Consider the following 26,136-nt stretch of genomic DNA (forward strand, 5'->3'; position numbering starts at 1 on the left):
TTACTGCTCGATAGACGTTAAAAGGCAGTTGGAACATTCAGGGCTTCGCCCTGGTACGAGCAGTCTTGTTTGAAGTTTTTGCTGACTAATCTGTAATGAAAAGAAAAATAATTGCCCCTTTGAAAAGGGTTGACTTTAATTATAATTCTGTAAATTATTTAGTTTTGTTCGTACATCCACTGATGCATGGAAGTCTGAAGAAAAGTAACAAGACTGCTCGTATCAGGGCAAAGTCTTGAATGTTCCGACTGCATTTTAAGGTCTATGGAGCAGTAACAACATAAAAACTTTTATTGTTATAGATTATATAACGATTTTTTTATTTTGAAATTTTGTGAAAATCATCCCCCAACCCGCCATATGAAGTACAAAGTGATAGATTTTGCTCCTAGTAACAAATAAATTACGGCAAATCAGCTTTCTTCAACCAATTTGGAACAATTTCCAAGACGGATTAAATCTCCGCTTACGCGTTAATAGCGCGACATATATCGCGCGTTAATTGTCCCAAATTGTCCAAAATGGCTATCTTTAAACCCCTTTAAATAACTTTACGAGAATTGATCACAGAGGAAATATCTTTTCTAATTTAAGCTCAAGACGACAGTACTTTTTGAATGATATTAAAAAAATTCCGTCAAAAATGGCTAGTTAAAAATTCGAAATTTGTCTGAAGAAAAAAACCCACCCCGAGCACAAGTATTCCGTTACTTTCGTTACGAAAGTCGGAACAAAAATTTCGGAACAATAAATTCATATACTCTATGCGCACGATATCTACACGAATTTAGCTGTGGTAATTCTCTGAATCTCTTGCGTCAACCAATCAGATTAATTTGTCAGCTCCTGGAACGGTATGGTTTTAAGGTTGTCTTCACGTAGACCGCACAACGGGATGCATGAATACATCTGGAAATTAAAATTGGCTTCGTGAACTTTGAAATTGAATGGTAGACATCAAACATTTTTTTTATAAATTGATTCAAAAATACGAGGAGCAGAACCATGAGTTATTTCTGAAATCGCAAGCACGGTAAGTCGACTCATACTATAAACTACTTTTTCTATAAACTATATATTGGGGTTTTAGAAAATACTTTGTATTTGCTGTTCATGGAATTCTACATGGTGTCAAAGTGAGCGAGACGCCAGTCGCCCTTAGGTTGTATCTGTATGACCTTGGCGGCCACTGGACTGCGTCCGGCCACTCTTCGTTTGATGTCCTGGTGGAGACACTGGGCCACAAAGTTGTTCAGGTAGCTCATGTCCTCCTTGTCCACTTTGACAAATGTGTCCTCCGGTCTTTGAGGGAACGCCCACTTGAAGTTTTTCACCCACGCTTTCGCCTAAGAGAACGGATCGGATTTTTTGCTAGCACAAAGTCAATGATGTGCACTTTTCTTAAAATTTAATTGACCTTGCTAACTTGTTGTCTCCGTTTCTTACATTAATTGATGGTAGTCCTACTGCGGGGCCACTTTTTTCGGAGTCTCCGATTTGGTTGCTGATCGTGCTCAAAAATACATGCTTTCCTTGAGGTGTCTAAAAGCGCTCGTGAAAAATCTATGCACAAAAAATGAAATAAATGTACTAATAAATGATAGTCATCTAGTCGGAAATTGGATGCTCTCTTTTCATCAGCGCAAATAAAGTTGTAAGAAACTGGAGTAAATATCCATCATATTTCTGTAATTTTTAGAGATCTCAAATTTGACATTTTTCTGAAAAATCGGACCTCAAGTCAAGGCGATGAACTGCCACAGACAAAGCAGGACAAGTTTGATTTTACAGTTTGTCCTATTTCAATTTAGATTCTGTAGTATGCAATGAACGCTATTGTCTCCAACATAAAAATCAGCGATGATTTGAGACCCATAGTTATAATAGAAACTCACGAGTGAAAGGGAAGTACGTGGTTACCTCGAATGGTTGGTCGGAGAGACACCTTTGTCGCATGACTAATACCTTCGGATTCAAGGAGAAGATGCGATCAAACGTCCCGAAGTGATTCAGTTCCGCCTCACTGAAATCTAAAATAAATCCGAGATTACTTGCGACTAATTCATCCCACGACATGTTTTGTATGATCAGTTCCAGTGAGCCCAGCTTTCATATGCTTTGGTTATTTTGAGTGAATTGTGCAAATGTTTGAAATGGCATCATTCTTCTTCCTTAATACTAAAATTACGAATCACTATAATCAAAAGTGGCCTCAGGAATTAAACCTCGATCATACATTGAACAGTTAATAGTCATCAGAGCTTATGATTATTTTGTTCGTTTTAAGTACAAAAACACGAAGTATGAGAAATGCTCGTAAAAATTATTCCTGATAGTTAGTTTTTCTAAATCCTGGGCATGGCAAACACTGACTTTAATTGCATGGATGTCGTAAAATAGCATCCTCATGGTTATAAATTCTCCCCTGGTGGTTAGAAGTAAATTCACTGTTAACTAACTCGTTGGTTCCTTTTTCGACTCGCACAATGGCGAGTACATGGGGTCAGTGCTGAAGGCCAGAGACACCAAAACAGTCTTATCCTCCTCCCCCTTTTCCCCTGTTTCCGGATTGACATCTGGCTTCTTTCCCCCAATCAGCGGTCGATTGAGGTCGACTATCACACTGCCTCGTTCTAATTTTGTACCTTCGGCTGTTTTGTCGTTCTTCAGATTCGGAAGTCGCCGAACGATCTCAACCATACTATAAGGATTGTTGTCGTCACTGCTTGTCGTGTTCTTATCAATTTCGACGAAGCGAGAGAGAGTTTGAAATATTTCCTTGAAGCAAAGCGAGTGAGGGAGAAAAGAGACTAGTAAGTATTCTATGTCTGGAACAATTTTAGCCTCGTTTTCGATTTTTGGTTTTAGTTTGGCGGTGAACTTGATTCCTAATTTCACTTTGTTCCACTTCTTCTTTCCCGAGGCAAGTGCAGCCGCGGAGTTTGGTGTAGCTGGAGCCAGAGTCGACTGGGGTTTGGACCCTTCGTTGGGCGGCGGTGTCAGCGATTCGTCAGGTTTTCCTGAGTTGTCTATCGATTGATTGCGTCTGAAAGGACAGTTACTAAGCTAAGAACAAAAATTACCAAGTCAATCTACTTTTGGTTGAATCCTCGGGTTTTCAAAATACAGATGGTAAGAATTAACAAGTAGAATGTTCGTTTTAAGCTGATAAAAAATTTAAGCTGAACAGGTTGAAATTGACTTACGACTCCATATTGATGTAGAAGTAAAACTGCCAAATGAAATAGCATAATTCTTAGTGCAGTGCGCGGTAATAAATTATGTGAATTTGGTATTCTGAAGCTGTATGCTTTTGACATCTGTTAATGTGACTGGTCCAATCGACAGGAAAAAAGGAAAGAATCCTTAAGTCGACTGGTAAATTCCGACATATTTTTGACGGCAGTTGCCTATTTTGAGGTCTTAGTGAACAATGGTACTTTGTTTTGAAGTTGAAGGAAAAATGTCTAATATTCAAGTGTTATTGAACTTAGCGATGAACGCTTAATATTTAGGGCTATTTTTAATGAAAAAACTACAAATTTGTTCATGCCTACAATTGCTATGAGTTTTTGATATTTAAAGCTTGAATATTTTGTCAAATGAGGAAATGGAATTCATATCTGTGAAAATGTGAGAAAAAATCATTGAACCGTTACTGCACCTTAGCATTTATAAATTTTACTGAATAAATTCAGTTTTGAGAACCGCGATTGGGTACCGCAATAGTTCCAAATTTTAATCTTAAACTTTATACAAAAAGCCCAAAGTGGTTTATGAGCAGCTAAAAAGCTTTTTACACAAGCAAAACTTGTATGATAGTATGATCTCTCTTTTTGTTCCAACCTAAGTCGCAAATATTAGTGATCATTTTGAGAGTTCTTTTTGATCAATAACAAATATTAAGTACAGGCAATACTAAGGATAATAACAGACTATTATATTACAAGTTATATTAGCTTCAAGGTATCATGGATCTGTAGCGTGGAGGTAGGGAAGGAGACCCGCAACAAAATCGAACCTGGGCAAAGTCAGGTGTTTTTAATTAACTTTTCCGTATACTAATTAAATGCATTCGCTCTATAAATTGGAGCATGTTAGTTGGTATTTTTTTTTGAAATTGGCTCGTTCTGCTAATGCGTCATAATTGAATTGCTTCACTTAGTAATTATGTAGACTCATAATTGGCGTGCGTCTTTACAGAACTTTTTGTAGACTCAAAGTTTTAAGCATTAAGTTTTTCCCAGTTGCGTTATCGGTCATATTTTTGCTTGTGTATGCGAAGTGCAACTTCGCCTGTGTTAAAAGTTCAATTTTTTTGACCATGCAAACAAGTAAATTCCCCTGGTTAATGGAAAAAATGGAGACAAAATTAGGTAGATTTAATGGAGAAAAAATATCATTTTGTCCAAAATTAACTTTCAGAATAGCCTGAATATCAAACCTATTAATTTAATTTAATAAATTTAATTTCTTCGAACGTGATAGCTATTGTCTTAGCTTTGATGTCAGTTTTTACATAATACTGGTAAAATCAATTTAAAAACTCAACTGAAACAACATTATTAATGACAGGATAGCTTATTTCTTTGGCTATTTTCCTGTTAATTTCTGGCGTTCAAGCAATTTTGATTACGGTTAAAATATGTTTTTTTAATACAGCTCAAAAACATGAAAGGCTTGCAAGACAACTAAAAGTTTTTGAAAAACACTTGATTGCGTATACAACTTTTTTCCAGTATACAAGTAAAATCCAATTTAGAAAACTGTGCTAATTTCGTTTAATGCAGATATTTTTTCAGAATTCATGCATGGCTATTTTCACGTAGTTCACTCCGTCAACGTTGGAGGTAGTTCACTTTGGCACTTATCTCGCCATTTTGTTATTCTATCATGAGAATATCCCAAGTCAAAAACCGAAAGCAATTAAAATACTAACTGCTTGAAACTGTCTGAACACATAAAATCCGTTCTTGTTCCGACTTTCGATACGAAAGTAACGGAATATTTGTGCTCGGGTGGGTTTTTTTTTCTTCAGACAAATTTCGACTTTTTAACTAGCCATTTTTGACGGAATTGTTTTATATCATTCAAGGTATTGTTGACCTGAGCTTGAATTTGAAAAGATATTTCACCTGTGATCATTTTTCGTAAAGTTATGGGGGTTTAAAGATTGCCATTTTGGTCAATTTGGGACAATTAACGCGCGATAAATTTCGCGCTATTAACGCGTAAGCCGAGATTTAATCCGTCTAAGAAATTGTTCCTAATTGGTTCAAGGAAGCTTATATGCCATAATTGATTTGTTAATAGCCGCAAAATCTACCACTTTAAACTTAATATTACCTGAGGGGGGATGTTTTTAAATAAAATCTCCTATTTTTTCAAATTTTTTTTTTATTACATTGAAAATTTTCATTTTATTAATGCTCCATAGACCTTAAAAGGCAGTTGGAACATTCAGGGCTTCGCCCTGATACGAGCAGTCTTGTTTAATTTTGAGTTTTATTTTAATTTGATCCAATTTAGAGTCATCGGTAATTTTGATTTACTAATTAAAAGACCAAAGATTTTTTGAAAATTTAAAAACGTATTGCTGTGACCACTAAATCAAGGGATAGAACTGTCGTCGATGTGTTTTCACGACTACTTTTACGTAACTCAAGGAAAGCTCGCAGGTGGTCCAGTGTGGCTTCATTGAGTTTTTGAGTTTCTTTTCTTAAATCGTAGCCAGGACATTCTGTGCTCCTTGCACAGTAACCGACTATCCTTAAGTGTTTTTGTTTTCAAACAAATTATCGAAAAAATTGTACAAGATGTCAACATCAAATAAAAAATATTAAAGCAACAAAAGATAACAAAGTTCAAATTTTGTCAGCGCTCATAAAATTAAACAAATCAGAAAAATGTAGTTATCTGTATATACATTCCACCTAATTCGCTAAGCCACGAAAACTTCGAAAGTCTCCACAATAATTTAGATGGGTTGTTGCGGGGCCTAGAATTGAAAAATATTTATTGGTGATTTCAACGTGAATTTGCTCATTGCAAAAATTCTGCAAAGCGAATGAAAATTGAGATTAATATGATAAAAAATGGCATGCTAGAAAGAAAACAAGAGTCACCGAACATAATGGCACATTGATTGACTTATTATTCTGTGCATTCGACCTCTCAACTAAATTTATTGAATATTCAGTGTCTGATCATTCTGGAGTTCAATTTGTCTGAAAACTCTTCAAAAAAAATCGTCACTGAAAAATTACTGCTAGAAACTGGAACAAATTGGACAAAGGTTTAAAGGAAAAGTGAAATTTTCTTACAGCTTGAGATTGGTAAAACTATGCAGTTATAGAATCCTGATTACCCGAAAACATCTCCTCGTAAAAGGCAGTTGATACTTTCCAAAATGATTATTGGAACAAACAGGAAGGCATCCATGGATCGACAAGGAAAAGAAATATGCAGCAGCAAAGAAGCGGTTACGGGAACAAATGGAATGTTATTAACCTTGCGAAGAGCATGAATATTGTGAAAAATTTGATATATGAAACATATATAGTTCCCAAAAAATGACAAAAACTTAGGCATCCTTAAAGACAAAATTACTATCAAAAAAGATTGAGGCTTCAGTCTAATTCTAGAACACAAATCTTGTTCAAAGTTGTCAAGGAAATGGATGATCTGTGGAAAATTCCAAGTCACCTAATTTGTCAGAGGAGTACGTGAATGTCTGAACGATTTCCTGGTAAACACTGGCGCCAGGCTTGCAGAAAGCAAACCTAATTAGGCAAAAATTATTGTAATCTATCAGCAGCCAAAGATTCTTTTGTAACAAACGGATTCAGTTGAAATCAACGAAAGTCTTAAAAAATGCAAAATTTCTAATTGCAAAATTTGAACGAATTACAAAATTTGCGAAAATTGTACCAATTGCAAAAAGCGTACCAATTTCAATTGAAGACAAAATGATGACTGTTTAGACCACAGATCTTTTTCGTTTCTTCCAGTTCTGCGACAATTTTTAGTTTTCAATCGAACTTTTTCAAAAGTAGACAAGATTATTCTAATCCGAAGGTATAAAATTGTTAAAAGTTGTTTCAACGTCGTTAAAAAAAAAGAAAATAACTGTCAAAAATTCAATTTTAAATCTCATAAAAGTTTTCGTTACGGTGGATCACTCTAGCATGCTAATGAAATTAGACTATAAGACTCAGCAGCGGGCATGTGCTAAATTTTTTGGAATCTCACTTTGACACTTGTTGTCAGTACATCAGAAAAACTCTCTTTTGATAGCAAACTTAAACTAGCATCTTTTGGGGAACATCTGCGATCTATTCTTGGCCCGCTTTTTTTCATTCTTCTAATAAACGATCCTCAAACAGGCACGGGTAACAGAGGGTTTAATTTTATGCAGACGATACGGTTTTCAAGTCCACAAACAAAAAAGGCTAGGTTGCGCTCACCTGTCAATCGGCTTTGCTAGAAGTCGGTTGACATGTGAGCGGTTTTTTTTCAAATAACACACAAATAAACATTTAATTATCTTTCGAATATCATGGATTTCATGGATATTTTAAGACTTTCGTTAATTTCAATTGAATCCGTTTTTTCCAAAAAAAGACAGTGTTGGACTTTTCAAGAACGTTTTTACGGTTCTCGAGTTCACAAACAAAAATGACTAGGTTGCGCTCACATGTCCATCGGCTTTGCTAGAAGTAAGTAATATGTTTATAAAATTAAATTGACACTGACAGATAATCTTCAGCTTTTTCGAGTCTGACAGTGGCTCACGATCGTGATTGATTGACGTTCAGTATCGATCTATTTTATTTTTCAAATAACACCAAAATAGAATTGATTTTATCTTTCAAACATCATGGATTTCATCTCGACAACAAATCGAATTTTCATTTGTATATTGATCAAGAAAATAATTAGGTTGTGCTGTTTTTGGATAGTTTTTCCAATTGAGTAAGTTGTGAACAGGACAGCAATTAATAAATGTCTATAAAAGTTATGTGCAACCAATAATACATACAATACGGAGTTTAGTTATTTCACAAATACTGACAAAATCAAATTGTTAGAACTGGGAATGAAAATCAGAGTGCTAATTAGAATAGTTTTTTTTATAAGTGCAACACAGATTCAGTCACCGAATTGATGCTTAAAACTAAAATCAATATGGTTAGAGAAGTTTCTGCGTACAAAACTTTTAAATTAACTTGTAAAATTTTTCATCAAAGCCAATTTGATTGATTGAGATTTGCCGTATTCGAACAACGATAGTTTTACACGGTTTTAACAAAAAGAAAAACAAATCAAAAGTTAGCTATAGACAGAATTAAACTCATCAGAGGGTCGATTGGATCTAAGTGTCAAAAAATTGTTTAATAATGTTTTAAATAATTTTTTCGCCTGGCTCAGTGTATGGAAAGGGGTGTCTCTGTTTCGATTGATTAGATTTAATCATAAATGTTTGCAAAAATACGTTCTAGTAAAAAATTTTCATTGGGCATCTGAGTTAAATCGCCTTAGTTATAAGTCCCTTAATGGCTTTAGTTTTAATATCCATAAATAAACTGGTTCCTAACAAGACATTGGCAAGTTTCCTGAAGGGGCAATTGAAATAGCAGAACAAAAAAGAAAGAGTGGCAATTATTGATAATATAACGTTAAAATGCTAGTAGAACTGAACTAGGGAGGCCAGCTTCTCATTAAAGTTCGTCTGACTAGTTTGAAGAACGGAAGAAACTGAAGACCAATTTATATCGACACTGCGAAAAAAACTGCTATTGTTCCGACCATGTAATTTTGAATTCGGGTGTTTTTTTTCCACGCAAAATCAGCTACCACAAATAATCATTGGACAGGGTTGAGTGATAAATCATTTTGAAGCCCTTTCAGTCGTTATTCGAACGATTTTAAAGAATTTCCAAAAAGTTTTCACAATGTCGAGAAAAACCGCAAAACCGGTTTGAAATTTTTATTTTTGGTCTAATTTCGAGCTAGCTAATAAGATAGTTAATAATTTCAATAGCTTATTTAAGCTTGATTTAAGCCGTGAAAACTTAATTTTAATCAGTTAAAGTTGTTTTTGGAGTTTTTTAGCGCAATTTTGGATATCAAAAAACTTGAATTTTCAAAAAATTTCCGGAAAAAAATTTGAAAAATCTATTGAATTTTTTTTTCGTTTTTAAGATCATTTATCCACGAGGGATAGGACCAACATACGAGCTGTACAGCCCATCACGGCGAACCGCTGTTGTGCCCCTGCTTAAGAACTACATGCAATTTTTTTTTTGGTTATTTTTCTAGTAATTTTCTTCAAAAACTGTTTTCCAATTGAAATATTTTGCTATGACTCTCAAACATGCATATTTTTTCTTTCTAAGACTGTGGTCGGAACATTGCACAGCAACTGGCTATTCTTGTTAGAGTTTGAATTTTTTTAAGAATCCCATTAACGATCTATAAAGCCTAATATGATAACACAATGGAAATCCTACGAACTTTCCTTAATTTAGTCAAAATTGGCCGGAAGAAACGGACCCTACACCGTAGTTTATTCTAGTCACTTTCATTGACGTGCTCGGAACAATAAAAAATTAGTTAATTTTCGTCATTGAGCCGGATTTTTTGGCATACGTTCTAATTTATATTGTGAGGGTTAGTTCATTCTTACGAGTGGCTTTCTGAATTGCTCTCAGTTCCAGGAGGCAACAAGAAGGTCTGCGATGTCGCCGTCCCGAAACTACTCACTGATCCGGTCTTCTGGATAGCGTTTGGCATTGCTGACATTTCAGCTAGAATCAGGAAACCAGAGTTCAAGGATATTACTATAAGTTGGCTTCAGATCCAGATCCAAAAAACTAATTATATTTGATATGTAGACAATTTTGAGCTATTATTAATAGTTTCGGCTCAATTTGCTTCCTTTTTCACTCCAAAAATGCTCTTTCTCCGACGGCGCTTTTCAGTTTATTGATAAAGGGATGTTTTCAAAGCAGAAATAAAATTAGATACTTTTTTGGGTTGGAAATGTGCAATTGAAATTTAAGTGATCGCTCTCTCAGAAGGTGCCGCGGGCTTAAGAGGCTGAAATTGATTAGTTAAAATGCAAAATGGCTGCGTGTCATGATACCATTATAATACATTGTTGTAATGAGATTTAGATAGATAAGCCTCAAGTACAAGTATTAAAAGCCAATTGCATGTATGCAAATAGGGGCTTATGGCTGATTAGTTGAAGACGGATATCTTGGTTGGTTGTGCCGATTGATTGCCCTTATGGGATAAAAAAAGGATGGAACGTTCAGAGATGGTACTACACATTTTGAAACAAAAAACATAGAAACCCTTGTTTAATTTCATGCACTGCATACTAATAACTGAATTCAAAGAAACGGCTGCTCTTGAAATTGAGTTTTAAGAGCAAAAACTGTATATTTGATTAATTTTTCATCAATTCTTGAAGGGGTGTGTTGAAAAGATTCAGAACATTGAAGTTGTTTTCATCCAGAACAAAGGAGGAAGTTGTTATGTTAGTCTCGATCTTCCGTCCCTTTAAAAGAACAAAGCGATATATTTTACGACCCTACGCAATTGGCCAAATTCAAAGCCTCACCATAGACTACATTACATGGGAGAGTAAAGGTCCTCCCTTTGCTAATATTTTACGACATCCATTTTTGGCCGACCTACTCCTACATTTTTCAAAGCCCCCATTTAAAAGTATATAAATGGGGAGAGCGCGCCGAGAAATTGGCCCCTTCCTCCAAAAAATTCTGATCCACCTCCTGGGATGTATCATTTGAAGTTGTTTTTTCACTCAGAACAGAAAGCGATTGTCAATGAGTTTGATAAAAAAGCTTTATCAATCCGAGTCTGAGGATCGAGAATGTATGAATTGCGGCAAACTTTCAATCAAAGGGCGTGGCAAAATCCTACCAAAGACGTGATTTTGAACATAAGCCTAAGCTCTTCACATTCTCAGATGAATTTCCTTTTGAGATAGGAAGATCGTGCATTCGCTCCCCTGCCATGGCAATGATAGCGTGAAAAAATGAGTTCTCGCCTGATTTTAAGCTTCATGTCTCCCAAAGCCTAACTGATTTGACTGCGAAATTAGTACCACGCGTACATTCTGGATAAAAATTGACCTTGAGTCGCACAACAAGAGTTAGTGCTCAAAATAATTCAGTCAGAAATGCGGAGAATAAATAGAAAAGATGTACTATTTGAAGTTGTTTTCTTCCAGAACAAAAACAACGAGGAAAATTTTATGTTAGTCTCTATCTTCCGCTGCCCTCGATTTGTACAGCACAAAATTATATATTTTGCGACACATAATTTGAAATGGGGCTATAATCATGCGCGAAGCACCGTTGCGCAAAAATTCTCAACCAATTCATGCCCTTTAAAATGTTCAAAACTGATTGAATTTGTCGCTTATTTCTTTCAAAAGTTTTGAATACTAGGTTTTGATTGGTTGAATTCTAACAGTTTATCTGAACTCGTAACACAGCATCGCTTGTTCCGGATTTTACCCCCTCGCCACTCAAAAGATCCTCCCTTTGGTAATTTTATACATCAATTTTTGGCCAATTTTTATACATCAAATCAAAATATATAAAGAAGCAGAGCGCGGCGAGAATCGACTCTCCCCCCAAAAACTTTTGATCTACCCCCCAGTTTCCTATTGACAGGCGATTATCATTCGGCTGAATATATAATTATCAATCCGACTTTGAGGCTCGAGGTTCTATGAATTGCGGCAAAATTTTAGGTGACAGGACAATCTACCCTATTCCAAACTACCCTATATCATTCTACCTTATGCCATTATACCCTACATACTTATCTACCCTATACCAATCTACACTATACTGATCTACTCTATACCAATCTACCCTATACTAACCCACCCTATACTAATCTACCTTATACTATTCTGCGCTATATACCAGTTTAACCTATGTCGATTTTGCGCTTAATGAATGTAATCTTTCAAAATCCTAATTAGAATCGGAAAAATAGCAGCACGTGTTAATTCATTTGAGTCCAAAATTTTGGACTCAATTTCAGTATTTCACTTAAGAAAATTGTCTCAATTAACCGGTTTTAATCCCTAATTTTCAATATCACCTACAAAAAGGAAACAAAAACTTCGTCGCAATATCAATTTTCCTTCGAATAACATTTACCAAATTCTGTCAAATTTCTTGGGGTCTCTCCCAACAGAATCGGAGAACGCTTGTAATCGGTGCCCACGAGTTTAACAAAAAACAGGAAGCAAAGAATGGAAAATTCACTGGAAGAGTTCAAGGCGGTGGTCCCATAAATGCAAAATGACTGCAATGACCCGAGATAACGATTTTATTTCCTGTAGAACTGAACACACTCACAAAAGCTACTGAAGAGATTATCAGCCAGTACCGAAAACACCGAGCCTCACCGCATTCTCCTCGATTTTGAACGTGCAGCACATGATGCTTTCACAAGTCATCATACAGGATCGTTGCTTAAAGTCTGCTATTTTTATTTATGCCAAGCGTTCAACCGGAAAATAAACGATGTGGGCCTAAAACGGCTGTATGAAACTAATCACGAACTCAATTTGTCGTTGCGCTTAATTCCAGCTCTAAGTTTTGTACCAGTTTTGTACCAGGAAACCACCCATCCATTCACTCCTTTCTGGAAGAAATCAAATTGGATGCTGAAAAATATTTGCAAAAAATTTAACATAGATTCTATTTTTAAATATTTGTACTCTCTCGCGCAATTAAGTCATTCCTGATTCTGTTTATTTTATCCAATTTGATAATTTTTCAAAAATTCAATTGAATTTCTGAAAAACACACTTTTTGAGGTTCCCATGGCCGCAGGGGGCTGATATTTTTGGAGGTATATTAGTATGTAGGATAGAAGAGTATAGGGTAGATTAGCACAGGGTAGATTGGAAAAAGTAGAATGTCATAGAACCAAATTTTAACAAAAGGACCGCGCAACGCCGCACGAGGAAGTGATTTAAAACACTGATGTCGTCTCAGCATAGTCGAGAGGAATTCCCATTGAGATCACAAGATCGGGCATTTGATCCCCTGTCATGTGCATTTGATCCCTGTGATAAAACGATTTCTCGCTAGATCTCTAGCTTCATGTCTACCACGCCGACCAATTTTCGCTGCATTTTTGCTATCACCTGAATAAATTGGATAAAAATCAACCGAGATTTCCAAAAAGCGAAATAACGCAGACATGCGAGAACATAGACATGGTTCAACACTTTTGATACAACTTCTAGAAACCAGAAAACTAACATAACAGTTTATCGACCAAATCACCGAAATCGCCACAAAAAAGGGTGATTTTCCTTTTCAACTCTGTAGAAAATGACGTCTTAGAATGTATCGCTGTTGTGTTGCTGATATCGACGTCGGTCTTTACATGTGAATTGTAAAGCTTGCTGGGCTCTTTTCCAGTCCCCCCCTTTCAAATTCAATTTTGAAAAGTCTATTTAACGTTGTCACAATGCAATGAAATTTGGAGTGGTGAACAAATCGACAATTCTGAACAGATTTGTTCTTCTAATTTACAGCGTAAAATCACGCATTTAGCCGTAATAACACGTAAAACAAACATAAAACTCGTTATTTTGAAAGGAGGGGGGAACTGGAAAAGAGCCGCTTGCTGATCAAAACTTTTCGGAAAGTTAAATTGTCCATCAGCACTTTTGGAGTGATAAACGCTCGGTATTATTGGTGCGATGCTGATGATTGATTGTGATGCTTATATGCCATTTTGTTTTTCAAGACCTCATCATGACATCTATTCACTTTTATTTCATAAGGCAAACTTTTGTGCCGAAACTTAATTAACAATTCGAACTGTCAAAACGTTTTGGTTGTAACCTACTGAAAAGTTCCGCTGAAATTTTTAACGTAGTGAAATTACGCAGAAACTTAAGTGGGACAAAAGTAAGTGTTTCAATAAAACAAGACTGCTCGTATCAGGGCGAAGCCCTGAATGTTCCGACTGCCTTTTAAGGTTTTATGGAGCAGTAATAACATTAAAAAAATAAATGTAAAAAAAATGATTTTTTTTTTAATTTGAAATTTTTTATGAAAATCATCCCCCCACACGCCATTTAAAGAACAAAAAGATAGATTTAGCTCCTTGTAACAAATCAATCACCCCAAATCAGTTATGGCATATAAGCTTCTTTCATCCAATTTGGTACGAGTTTAAGACGGATTAATTCTCCGCTTACAGGTTAATAGCGCGAAATAAATCGCGCGTTAATTGTCCCAAATTGGCCAAAATGGCAATCTTTAAACCCCCATAACTTTACAAAAAATGATCACAGGTGAAATATCTTTTCAAATTTGAGCTCAAGGCAACAATACCTTTTGAATGATAAAAAACTATTCCGTCAAAAATGGCTAGTTAAAAAGTCGAAATTTGTCTGAAGAAAAAAAACCCACCCCGAGCACAAATATTCCGTTATTTTTGTATCAAAAGTCGGAACAATAACACGCTCCATTAGCCTCAATTTATGCCGCATGTTCAGGAACCAGAAACCTTATCAGGAACTAGACTTTTTTGTAATCGGAAACTTGAGTTTTTTCGTGCAACCAACAATTCTTACAAGTTTGCAAAAATTGATTTGTCGGACATACTTTTTCTGCTATTTTGTCGCGCTTAAAGCCAGAACACGAAATTTGGTTTTTCGCGGGATTGACTAAATTTTCCTTGTACTTGCAACTTTTGATGATGAACTCCTGTAATTTATGGTGTCCCACTCCTTAACCCTACGATATTTAACCCCCTATGTTTACACCCCCTATATTATAACCCCGTAACAATTTAACACCCTTTTAATGACGATAATTTGTTCCAAATTAAGTCCTTTTTATAAGTACAGGAGTAGTCCAATTAAGTTTTTTAATTGAGGCCTGAAAAGCTAGTCTTAATTCACTTGATGCCTCTAGCATCTCAAAAATAATTGCATTTCGATTAGTAAGAGAAATAATCCCTCACTTACGCGTTTAAAAACTGAGATAACCTAGTTGGTGCTAATTTTACTGGAGTTTGAGCAGGCCGCTATTCAAGCGTTTCAGAAAAATTTTCCCCGAGTCTAAGCTGTCGGGATGTTTTTTCCATCTTTCACAAAGTTTTATGAGAAAAATCGCGGAGCTCGGATTGAAAAAGGATTACGAAACAAACGACGAGTTAGCTTCAGCACTCAAAATGTTACCCGCACTGGTTTTTGAAAAAGAAGAAGAATTAGGAAACTCATACGATAAAATAGTGGAGGAAATTCAAATAGTTTGCGATCGCACCATAAAAGAGGCAGAAAAAATGGCGAAAGTTGACGAGCTTTGCCTTTATTTTGGATCTAACTACATAAAAAGTCTCGTCTTGAATCGGGAGGCCCTATTCCCCCCTTCATTATGGAATCAAAGGGATGCGGCATCATCGGGTTAGGCCAGAAAAACGCTGTAGAGGGCTGGCATTATGGCATACAGTCATACTTCAGTGGATCGCATCACAGTACATGGAAAATGATTGCAAATTTGCAAAAAAACGCTTCCGTCCAAAAACTTGATTTCTATAACGCCTCGAGTGGGCACCAATTTACAAAAAAAGAAAAAATACCGGGTGCTCAACGAAAAAGTGCAGAATATTATACATGTTTATGAAGAAAAAACGGATTTGCATTTCTTTCGCGCTATGGAGAACTTGAGTTAAATATTTGCTTTTTGTTCCGACTTTCGATACAAAAGTAACGGAATATTTGTGCTAGGGGTGGGTTTTTTTCTTAAGACAAAATTCGACTTTTTAATTAACCATTTTTGACGGAATTTTTTCATGTCATTCGAAAACTGTTGTTGTCGTGAGCTTAGACTTGAAAAGATTTCTACCTGTGATTATTTTTCAAAAAATTATGGGGTTTAAGATTTCCATTTTGGCCAATTTGGGGCAATTAACGCGGATAGGTTGCGCTATCAACGCGTAAGCGGTAATTTATTCCGTCTTAGAAATCGGAACATTCAAGGCATCGCCCTGATATGAGCAGTCTTGCTTGATTTGTGTATAAAACTCAATTTTGCAGCCAAATACAACGCCAATATATCGTGCCAAATTTTCGAGTTTCCGAGCGCTCATTCGCTAAAATTATTGAATTGAATGATTTTGACTTTTCATCAAGCATGATTATATCAGCTTTGTCCGCATACTCATGAGTTTGTCGTGGGATAAATTTAAGGGTACATACTTTAAAAACTCTTTATTTTAGTTGTCAAAATGGGAAAATTATTATCCACAAAAACTTAATATTCAACTTAAGCAATTTAAGCGGTTCGAACAATTGTTTCCCAATTAGCTCTTAAAACTGTTCACCCACATTTTGAAAACAATCACATCGAGCACTGTGCCTTCTGGTACATCATAACTTACTGCAGCCAAGCAAGACTTTGTCTGTAAAGTAATTCACGAGCTTGAGTTGAAAACCCGAGTGAATATGATTGTAGATTCAATTAGTTTTTGTTTTTTCAATTTGTGAACTACTTGTGAATCAAGTGCAGTCGTCGCAATCTGTGTTTCTTGCTCAGCGAGCGGTTGCGCATGTTCTGATGCTTGACAAAATTCAAGTCGACTTTCATCATCCAGGTTTGAATTTGCATAATAGGAAATGTGCACATTATAAATGGTCTACCCGAGTCGAGATTTTTCACGTAATTTGAAGCAAGATTTGAGCGGTTCGAGCGGTTTTTTTTAGACAATTACGCTCACAATCTTGCTTCAAAATGAGCGGTTTGAGCGGTTTTTGAACGGTTTATCTAAAAAAACCGCGCAAGATTTGAGCGGTTTTTGAGCGGTTTATCTAAAAAAACCGCTCAAAAACCGCTCAAGATTTGAACGGTTTTGAGCGGTTTATCTAAAAAAAAACCGCTCAAAAACCGCGCAAGATTTGAACGGTTTTGAGCGATTTATCTAAAAAACCGCTCAAAAACCGCTCAAATCTTGCGCAGTTTTTTTAGATAAACCGTTCAAAAACCGCTCAAACCGCTCATTTTGAAGCAAGATTTTGAGCGGTTTTTGAGCGGTTTATCTAAAAAAAACCGCTCAAAAACCGCGCAAGATTTGAACGGTTTTGAGCGATTTATCTAAAAAACCGCTCAAAAACCGCTCAAATCTTGCGCAGTTTTTTTAGATAAACCGTTCAAAAACCGCTCAAACCGCTCATTTTGAAGCAAGATTTTGAGCGGTTTTTGAGCGGTTTATCTAAAAAAAACCGCTCAAAAACCGCGCAAGATTTGAACGGTTTTGAGCGGTTTATCTAAAAAAAACCGCTCAAAAACCGCGCAAGATTTGAACGGTTTTAAGCGATTTATCTAAAAAACAGCTCAAAAACCGCTCAAATCTTGCGCAGTTTTTTTAGATAAACCGTTCAAAAACCGCTCAATCCGCTCATTTTGAAGCAAGATTTTGAGCGTAATTGTCTAAAAAAAACCGCTCAAACCGCTCAAATCTTGCTTCAAATTACGTGAAAAATCTCGACTCGGGTAGACCATTTATAATGTGCACATTTCCTATTTTGCAAATTCAAACCTGGATGATGAAAGTCGACTTGAATTTTGTGAAGCATCAGAACATGCGCAACCGCTCGCTGAGCAAGAAACACAGATTGCGAAGACTGCACTTGATTCACAAGTAGTTCACAAATAGAAAAAACAAAAACTAATTGAATCTACAATCATATTCACTCGGGTTTTCAACTCAAGCTCGTGAATTACTTTACAGACAAAGTCTTGCTTGGCTGCAGTAAGTTATGATGTACCAGAAGGCACAGTGCTCGATGTGATTGTTTTCAAAATGTGGGTGAACAGTTTTAAGAGCTAATTGGGAAACAATTGTTCGAACCGCTCAAATTGCTTATGTTTAATCTTAAGTTTTGAAACTTTTGATTAAACTTTGTTGAGCAATGACCTTTAATTTGAGCAAAAGCACTCTTAAATAATTTAAATTTGTTTATAAACAAGTTTGAACAATTTCTGAAAATGTTGCCTTTCATGAAAAAATTTTTCATATATGGAAATTGTATGATAACCATTTTTTTTTTCAAAAAAAATTAAATGTAGTTATTTTTCATCACCAGACTGTTGTATTTGGTTCAATTAGCCGGAGAAACTAGATTGAATAGTTTTTCAATGGTTTTTTGAAATTGTATGAAAATTGTATGTTTAGCATTTTTCCATAAATTTGTATGCAGGCAATTATATGATAAGCTTTTTCGGTAAGGGGAAATTCAAAATAAGCATTTTCGGTTTATGGAGGTCAACCCGGGGTCACATTACCTTTCCAGGCCTTTTTGTTGGTTTTAATCGGTTTTCTTTATAAGACCGCTCAAAAACCGCTTAAAAACCGCTCACATCTTGCTTGAGAAACCGTTTAAAAATCACCGCAAGAAATGAGCGGTTTTTTAAGCAAGATTTGAGCGGTTTGAGTGGTTTTTCCAAAAAAACCGCCCAAATCGCTCAAATCTTGCTGAAAAACCGCTCAAACCGCTCATATCTTGAGCGATTTTTGAGCGGGATCTTGACCCGGGTAACGGTGGCAGGACAATCTACCCTATACCACTCTACCCTATACCAATCTACCCTATACTAATCATGGAATTTTCAAGTCATTTTTGATTACCAGATACAATGACAGTTGACATTTTCTTGCGGCTATCGAAATGCACTATTGTCTCAAAAACCATAAAGTTCGAACCGTGGTTTGTATTAACCTGGTGATCGGAAAACGTTTTTATCGTAATTTTGGATTAATGGACTGGGACATTTGTTGATACTTTTTGACCAATCGCGGGGAAAAACCAGCTTCAGGAAACCAAAACGAACTTAACAAGACTGCTCAAATCAGGGCAAAACCCTGAATGTTCCGACTGCCTTTAAGGTCTATGGGGCAGTAATAACAAAATAAATTAAATGTAATGAAATCGAAATAATTTTTTTTTAATTTGAGTTTAGAGTGAAAATTATCTCCCCACATTTAAATCAATGTAAAATACAAAGTGATAAATTTTGCTCCTAGTAACAAATCAATTGCTGCTAGAGATTTTAGCAGACCGGTTTTTTAGCAGACGAATCTTTCAGAAGACTCAGAACATTTATAAAGTCAGAACGCTAACTTCAAACGCGGCATTGGCGATTAGCGAACCTTTGCTCCGCTGCGTCTCAATTCAACGCGAGTGTTATTATGTGCAAAACCTTAGTTTTGCCGCCAATTTAGACTATTGTGTTTTTGAAGTTGATAGTTTTGTTGACAAATCGTGAGATTGTCTTACGATTGGGTAAGCTTGATCCCAGACTGAGCCTCATTGCAGTACGTGCTCGTTGCTTGCGGCAACATTACCCAGCCCAGAAGAAGAGCCGAAAAGATTGCATGTAAATCTTAACCAGGGGCACAACAGCGGATCTCCGTGATGAACTGAACAGCTCGTATATTGGTCCTTTCCCTTGTGGATAAATCGTCTTAACTAACTAACGAAATTTTGAGTCTGTCAATGAATCATGTATAACTTTAGTACGCTGATCTGCTAAAAGGCTCAATTTTCAAATTTTATGCAAGAAAATTGGTCTGCTAAACGATCGATCCCCAAATCAATTATGGCAAAAAAGCTTCCCTCAGCCAATTTGTAACGGTTTCCAAGACTCCGCTTACGCGTTAATAGCGCGATATATATGGCGCGTTAATTGTCCCAAATTGGCCGAAATGGCAATCTTTTAACCCCCATAATTTTACAAAAAATGATCAAAAGTGAAAAATCTTTCCAAATTTAAATCCAGAACAACAATTGCTTTCCAATGATGAAAACTCCGTCAAAAATGGCTTGTTAAAAAGTCGAAATTTTGTCGAAGAAAAAAAATTTTTTTGAAATAGATTATATTTTTGAATATGTACGGCTGATTTTTTATCTCGTTAAAAACTCAAACAAAAACAGCCAATCGATGATTAACATTAACACCATAAGATTCAGTTGTCAACAGGCCGCAAACTATTTGTAACTTTATTTATTCTTGTTGAATACATTTTTACTGTCACGTAAATAAAATGTTCAACTGCATCTCCTTTTTCGCCTTTTATTGACATATGCTTCTTAAATGATAGGGCTATAAGTTATTCAAAGAACATTAAGATCAAACAAATTTGAAACGAGCGACCTATGCTTGCATGATAATCGATTTCTCCAATTGACTTCTTGGGCTATCTTCGCTCTTGAACTTGAAACACATCTTCGTATATCTGAGACATGTCCTGGAAAACACAGCCCACCAGAGGGACGAACAGTTCTTCCTGTTCTTCCCGTAGATGTTCAAAGTGACCCCGGATAAAAGAAGGGATCCGGCGTAGAGGTACTCAACCGAGAAGGGTTTGGCGAAGGTTAGAAATGAGATGACAGTTGAGATGACTTTGCGAAGAGTAGTTACTGTTACGCTGACCAAGGCACCATTGCGCTGAAATTCGAAATATATATCGATCGAGGTTTTTTGATATAATTATTGGCAACAGACAGTTGAAAATGAGTCAATTAGCTCAAAGCATGAAAAATCTCATCTTTCGAATTTGAAAGACAAAAAGAGACGTTCTTAAAGCTCTTTGAATTTCTAGAATAATTTATGATTACCACTTTGTTGATTAAATTTAACCCAATTTGAGAAATCTGAACCAATAGATAATATTTTAATTCGAGAAGAAATCTGAAAATTAGATTCCTCTTTTGAAACAAGATGTCAATCACGCAAAAAAAACTATAAAAAATCATCGCGACCAATATGAGAGTCTGAACTGCGTTCATCGACTCTAAAAAAGCTTTGCCCTTCTAACGTTTCTACGTGTTTAATTTGAGCGAAAAATTTTAATTTGAAATTTATAGTCTTTACTTTTTTACCTCCTTATTTAGTTTTCTTTCAAAATTATAGTCTTTACTTTTTTACCTCACTCAAAATTAAGTTTTCTTTAAAAAGGATTTGGCATAGATAAAGCAGAATACATACCCTGATAAGAACTAAAACCAAATTGATTCCAAGAAATCCACAAACTGTCAGGGCTAGCATGAGTTCTAGACTCAGCGGGGCCGCACTTTTCAGTGCCCGATAACCCTCAACAAGTGATCCATCTGCCGATACGATCACGAACAGAGCCCAAGTTCCGAACGAATAGGAATATGTCGTCAATTCTGCTTGGCTCATTCGATAATCTCGCAGAATCTTTTCCTGGAAATTTCCTAAAAACGCGTCGAAAACTAAAGCTGAACAGATGTAGAATATTCCGAGCATGTTGAATTCGGTGTTTAAGGTCTTGTCGACTTTTGTGAACCAAATTAGTCCGAATGTCATGAGAATAACTGAGAGGTAATCTAAGGAATGGAAGCGTTTTGATTGCACGAGAATCCCGCCAATCATCACTGGAATCAGCTTGCAGCTCTAAAATTTGCAATTTGGAAACATGTTTCTTAAGATGAAAAAGTTTATTCTAAAAAATATCAAGCTGCATTGAAAATTTGGTAGAAATTGACTGTCTAATTAATATCTCATTTTGACTTTTCTTTTTTGTACTTATTGTTTTTGCATTGAGTTCAATTAATTGAGATCAGTTATGGAGTTATGACTTTGAACATCATCTGTGTCGGATAATTGAGATAAGAGAGTGAGCAGTTTGAGAAGACCATCGTGGCAGCGCTTGTGAAACCAACTAGGATGTAGCACCGGAAAGGGGCACATGGCTGAACCCTCCTCTTAGCACAGGTCTGCTGCAGCCAGAACTGACCCCAGCATAGAATACTGCGCAAGCCAAATTCCATCATTGTCAAAAATGCACCGTATTCTCTGATGTTCTAAACGCAGCATTTGCTTTAAAAAAACACAGTTTTTGGCTCAAAACCACCTTGTTTGCCGTCCTGAAAATGGAACAGCTCCATCAAAATGATGGCTTCTTTTAAAAAAGAGATTTTTCACGCGTCTCTAGAATGAATTATATAATACAAAGTTCAAATATGTATTATATAATTCATTCTAGTTTAGAAAAATTGGACTAGCATGGCATTGAGGTTGTTTTTAAAGCTTCAATCGAGAACTCCAAAAAATTGTGACCTACCGGAATTCTGAAAATCCATTCCTGAATGACCGCGTAACAGCCGTACACGAAAAATACGCTTCCTGCTGTAATTGTGAACTGAAACGCAGAATTAAAACACGGTGATGTTGTCCCCATTGCCTAAATTGCAAAGGGAATCAACAATTGTCAATAATGACTACAACATCTAAACTCCGATGTTAATATTTCGTTTTTGCTCTGTACGCAAAAAGTAATCCGTTTTTAAATTACACAACAAGTGACATCAAAATATGTTTGCATTGTATGATTTTTTTTGTAATTCTCAGTGTGAAATGAAAGATGTACCAATTTTTGTTTGGTAATGAATGTATGAAATATTTTAGTGAATCATACACATATGCGTGAAATAACGATAAAACAACATAAATACAGAAATTCTGGTCAGTTCTTTCCAAGTGCTATTATGATCAAACTGACTAAAATTGATTTTATGGCCTTTGTTTCCAGCAGAGAGCGAACCAATAAATTTAGATTTGGCTACACTGGAAAAATTAATGGCCGTTGCTCTGTACCAGAAAAGTATAATCCGGTTTCCAGTTTTTAGATCTGGTTTCCTTCAAATCTATAAAACTTGACGACTTGTCTTCTTTAGATAGAACTATGTGTGGCCGTGAAAAAGGTTATGGGTAAGCCGTAAGCGCTTACTGAAGCTGCTAAAAACTAACTCTTCCACAGCAAAACTTAGTTGGAAAAATGATTGAGATGTACATGTTGGGGTTAGTTGCTACACTCTTTATCATTAACTTGAAAATGATTATATCACCAGTTTAAAAAAGTTCTTACATATTTATTCTTGTTTTTGTTCCGACTTTCGGTACGAAAGTAACGGAATATTTGTGCTCGGGGTGGGTTTTTTTTTTCTTCAGACATATTTCGACTTTTTAACTAGCCATTTTTGACGGAATTTTTTTATATCATTCGAAAGGTGTTGATGTCCTGAGCTCAAATTTGAAAAGATATTTCACTTGTGATCATTTTTCGTAAAGTTATGGGGATTTAAAGATTGCCATTTTGGCCAATTTGGGACAATTAACGCTCGATATATTTCGCGCTATTAACGCGTAAGCGGAGAGTTAATCCGTCTTTGAAATCGTACCAAATTGGTTAAAAGAAGCTTATTCGCCATAATTGGTTTGTTACAAGGAGCAAAATCTAACCTTTTGTACTTAACATGGCGTGTGGGGGATGATTTTCATTAAAAAAATTCAAATTTTAGAAAAAAAAATTTCATTTTTTTTCATTTAATTTCTTAAATGTTATTACTGCTCCATAAACGTTAAAAGGCGGTCGGAACATTCAGGGCTTCGCCCTGGTACGAGCAGTCTTGTTCAATATATTTTTCATTTTTAAAAAGTTTTGTTGTTTATGCAATTACACAAGTGTTTTGAACTAAAACTCGAACAAAGAAAATTTGCAGGACGATTCGATTCACTGAATTTTTTTGTCGAATACTCGATTGAACCTCTTTTATTAATTTCAACAATTCGGCCAGAAATTTCGTATACAACTATGATTACATATCCATTTTGATTGTATCGGTTATATTCACTCATTCGTCTTCTAATACGTTTTTTCTTTACGTTTGGGCTTGAAAGTGGAATAAATTTATTTAGAAAAAACTTTATAAAAACTATATGAAAAAAAATTATCATGCGTGTTTACATATTGAAGTTTGAGTTAACTTTTCATATATTTTTACTTACTATTTTTCGAAGTACTTTTCTTTTAATTTTTTTTTGAGGTTCATCAACGTTGTTTATGCAATTCAGAAAACGTTTTGAAATAAAAGTTGAACGAGCAAAACTTCAAAGCAGATGCAAGGATTTTTTTTGTTGTTGTTGAATATGTGATGAAATCTTTTAAGAAATTTCAACAATTGCGAAAATTTTGTAAAGGAACAGAAATTTTGTATAGGACTATAAATTTTTTTTTGTGTTTGTTGTAATAACTCATTTGTCCTTCAAATTTGTTTTTCACGTTTGGGTTCGATTGCACCCTGATGAAAACTCAGGAAATCAATAGTAACAGGGGAAAAAAACTAGAACGCCCAAAGGCACAAATTTCAAATAACTGAAATCTTTATTTTATAGATTTTTTTAGAGTTGGGTTGACAGGAAGCGCTTCAAAAGAGTGCAATGCACCATTGATTAAAATATTTAACAAGCAGTTTTTTTTACAACTGAGATAAAAACCGGGTTTTCCGGAAAAGTAAAAGCAGAAAAAATCCGAGAAACCTATTTTCCATAGAAAAAACTGTTTTTGCAGCTCTCAAAAACAAAATATAAAAAAGTGGGATTATCTAGTACCTTCAACAAAAAAATGTTTCAGAGCATAATCCATAATCTTCCATTACTTTCAACTATCTCTTTTTGTTCCGATTTTTGATATGGAATATTTGTGCTCGGGGTGGGTTTTTTTTCTTCAGACAAACTTCGACTTTTTAACTAGCCGTTTTTGACGGAATTTTTTTATATCATTCGAAAGCTATTGCTGTCCTGAGCTTGAATTTGAAATAAAATTTTACCTGTGATTATTTTTTGTAAAGTTATGGGGGTTTAAAGACTGTCATTTTGACCAATTTGGGACAATTAACGCGCGATAAATTTCGCGCTATTAACGCGTCAGCGAGATTTAATCCGTCTTAGAAATCGTTCCAAATTGGTTCAAGGAAACTTATATGCCATAATTGATTTGTTAATAGGCGCAAAATCTATCACTTTGTACTTAATACGACGTGTGGGGGATGTTTTTACGTTAAATCTCAAATTTTTTCAAAAAGTTATTTTTTTTTTTTATTACATTGAAATTTTTTGTCTTATTATTGCTCCATAGACCTCAAAAGGCATTCGGAACTTTCAGGGCTTCGCCCTGATACGAGCAGTATTGTTGCAGTTTATGCTGCCTGGCTCAGAGAGAAGATCAAAATTTGTTTACTGAACAACCGGCTAGTGAGTTTTCGATATCGTTTCAACCTCAAAGACTTTGCAAAAAACATGGAAGTTATTTTTTTTATTTTTTTTGAAAGCGTTGTGTGGTTTCTATTAAAATTATTCAAAACTTTTCTCCGAGCAATTGAATGTATTCTCATTATGGCAAACGGTTATACAATTCAACTTCGATATTTTTATAGATTTTTAAAACTAATTCGTATTTACTTGGAAAAAAGTCGACATCGTAGTATGTCACTACGCTCCGTTATCTAAATTTTTTATGACATAAGTAAAAGATTTTTTTTTTACTATCAAATTGATTGCAATTTAGCAATTTATACTTATTTTAATCAATTCGATAAGCACCAAAATCTATTTTAAGTGCATATTTTGGTACAGATTATATAGAAATTATATGACCAATAAAATCCATTCAATTTTTATGCGTGGGGGAGAGGAGGGGGGGGGGGGGATGGGTGAAATCAAGGGTTTTTTTCAGGGTTTTTGTGTTTTTCTTAAGCTAACAGAAAAACCCTGAACAAAAATAGCGCCTGATAAATCAATCTTAAACTTCGACATCAGAAACAAAATAATCAGCAGACCGTTGGAAAGCTTTTAATAGTTGTTAACTAACCGAGAAGATAGCTCGCTTTCTTCGCAGCTAAATTGAACAATCAATTTGACTGTGAAAATCATTGTCAATAACAAAGTCAATAAGGTCGCGGGGTTAAATTGAAAAAAAAATAACTGGAAAAAAAATAATTTTTTTTTCCGAAGATGGAAAATTCCAGTATCTATTTAATTATTTAGTTTTTCATAACTTCTCGAGTCGAAATAGATTCCTTGAGACGAAAAGCATATATGCAGCATCATCATACAAAATATTATATTGAAGCCTCATCAGCGAAGAATTGAAATGATATACGAAACTTCTTTAAAATCTTTAAGAATTTGTGTAAATTTTTTGGGCTGTGTGTCGCGTATCAAAAGATGCCCGTCGTTCAACAACTTTAACTGT

The 26,136-nt window shown here is 35.4% G+C and overlaps 3 protein-coding genes across 5 annotated transcripts in view; 1 reads left to right on the forward strand and 2 right to left on the reverse strand.

Annotated features, from left to right (window-relative positions):
* LOC134840748 (COP9 signalosome complex subunit 2-like) overlaps positions 1 to 26,136 on the forward strand; it is a 545,309-nt gene that overhangs the window by 196,011 nt on the left and 323,162 nt on the right. The gene's annotated exons all lie outside the window — the stretch shown is intronic.
* LOC134839901 (uncharacterized) lies at positions 932 to 10,153 on the reverse strand. 2 transcript variants are annotated; one of them, XM_063855527.1, is made up of 4 exons: positions 9,689 to 10,153; positions 2,460 to 3,046; positions 1,921 to 2,030; positions 932 to 1,346 (listed from the first exon to the last, which is right to left on the reverse strand). In XM_063855527.1, exons 1-4 carry the CDS (start codon positions 9,802 to 9,804, stop codon positions 1,122 to 1,124), a joined length of 1,038 nt encoding a protein of 345 aa, XP_063711597.1. In that variant the 5' UTR covers positions 9,805 to 10,153; the 3' UTR covers positions 932 to 1,121. The 2 variants fall into 2 exon arrangements, with proteins under 2 accessions (XP_063711597.1, XP_063711599.1); XM_063855529.1 differs by lacking the exon at positions 9,689 to 10,153 and adding an exon at positions 3,207 to 3,318.
* LOC134839541 (adenosine 3'-phospho 5'-phosphosulfate transporter 2-like) lies at positions 13,171 to 22,595 on the reverse strand. Its single transcript, XM_063855132.1, has 5 exons — positions 22,168 to 22,595; positions 21,683 to 21,907; positions 21,069 to 21,497; positions 20,235 to 20,528; positions 13,171 to 13,207 (listed from the first exon to the last, which is right to left on the reverse strand). Exons 1-4 carry the CDS (start codon positions 22,282 to 22,284, stop codon positions 20,235 to 20,237), a joined length of 1,065 nt encoding a protein of 354 aa, XP_063711202.1. The 5' UTR covers positions 22,285 to 22,595; the 3' UTR covers positions 13,171 to 13,207.

Source organism: Symsagittifera roscoffensis, chromosome 2 (genome assembly GCF_963678635.1).
Source record: "Symsagittifera roscoffensis chromosome 2, txSymRosc1.1, whole genome shotgun sequence".
In the NCBI taxonomy this organism is placed as follows: Eukaryota; Metazoa; Xenacoelomorpha; order Acoela; family Convolutidae; genus Symsagittifera; species Symsagittifera roscoffensis.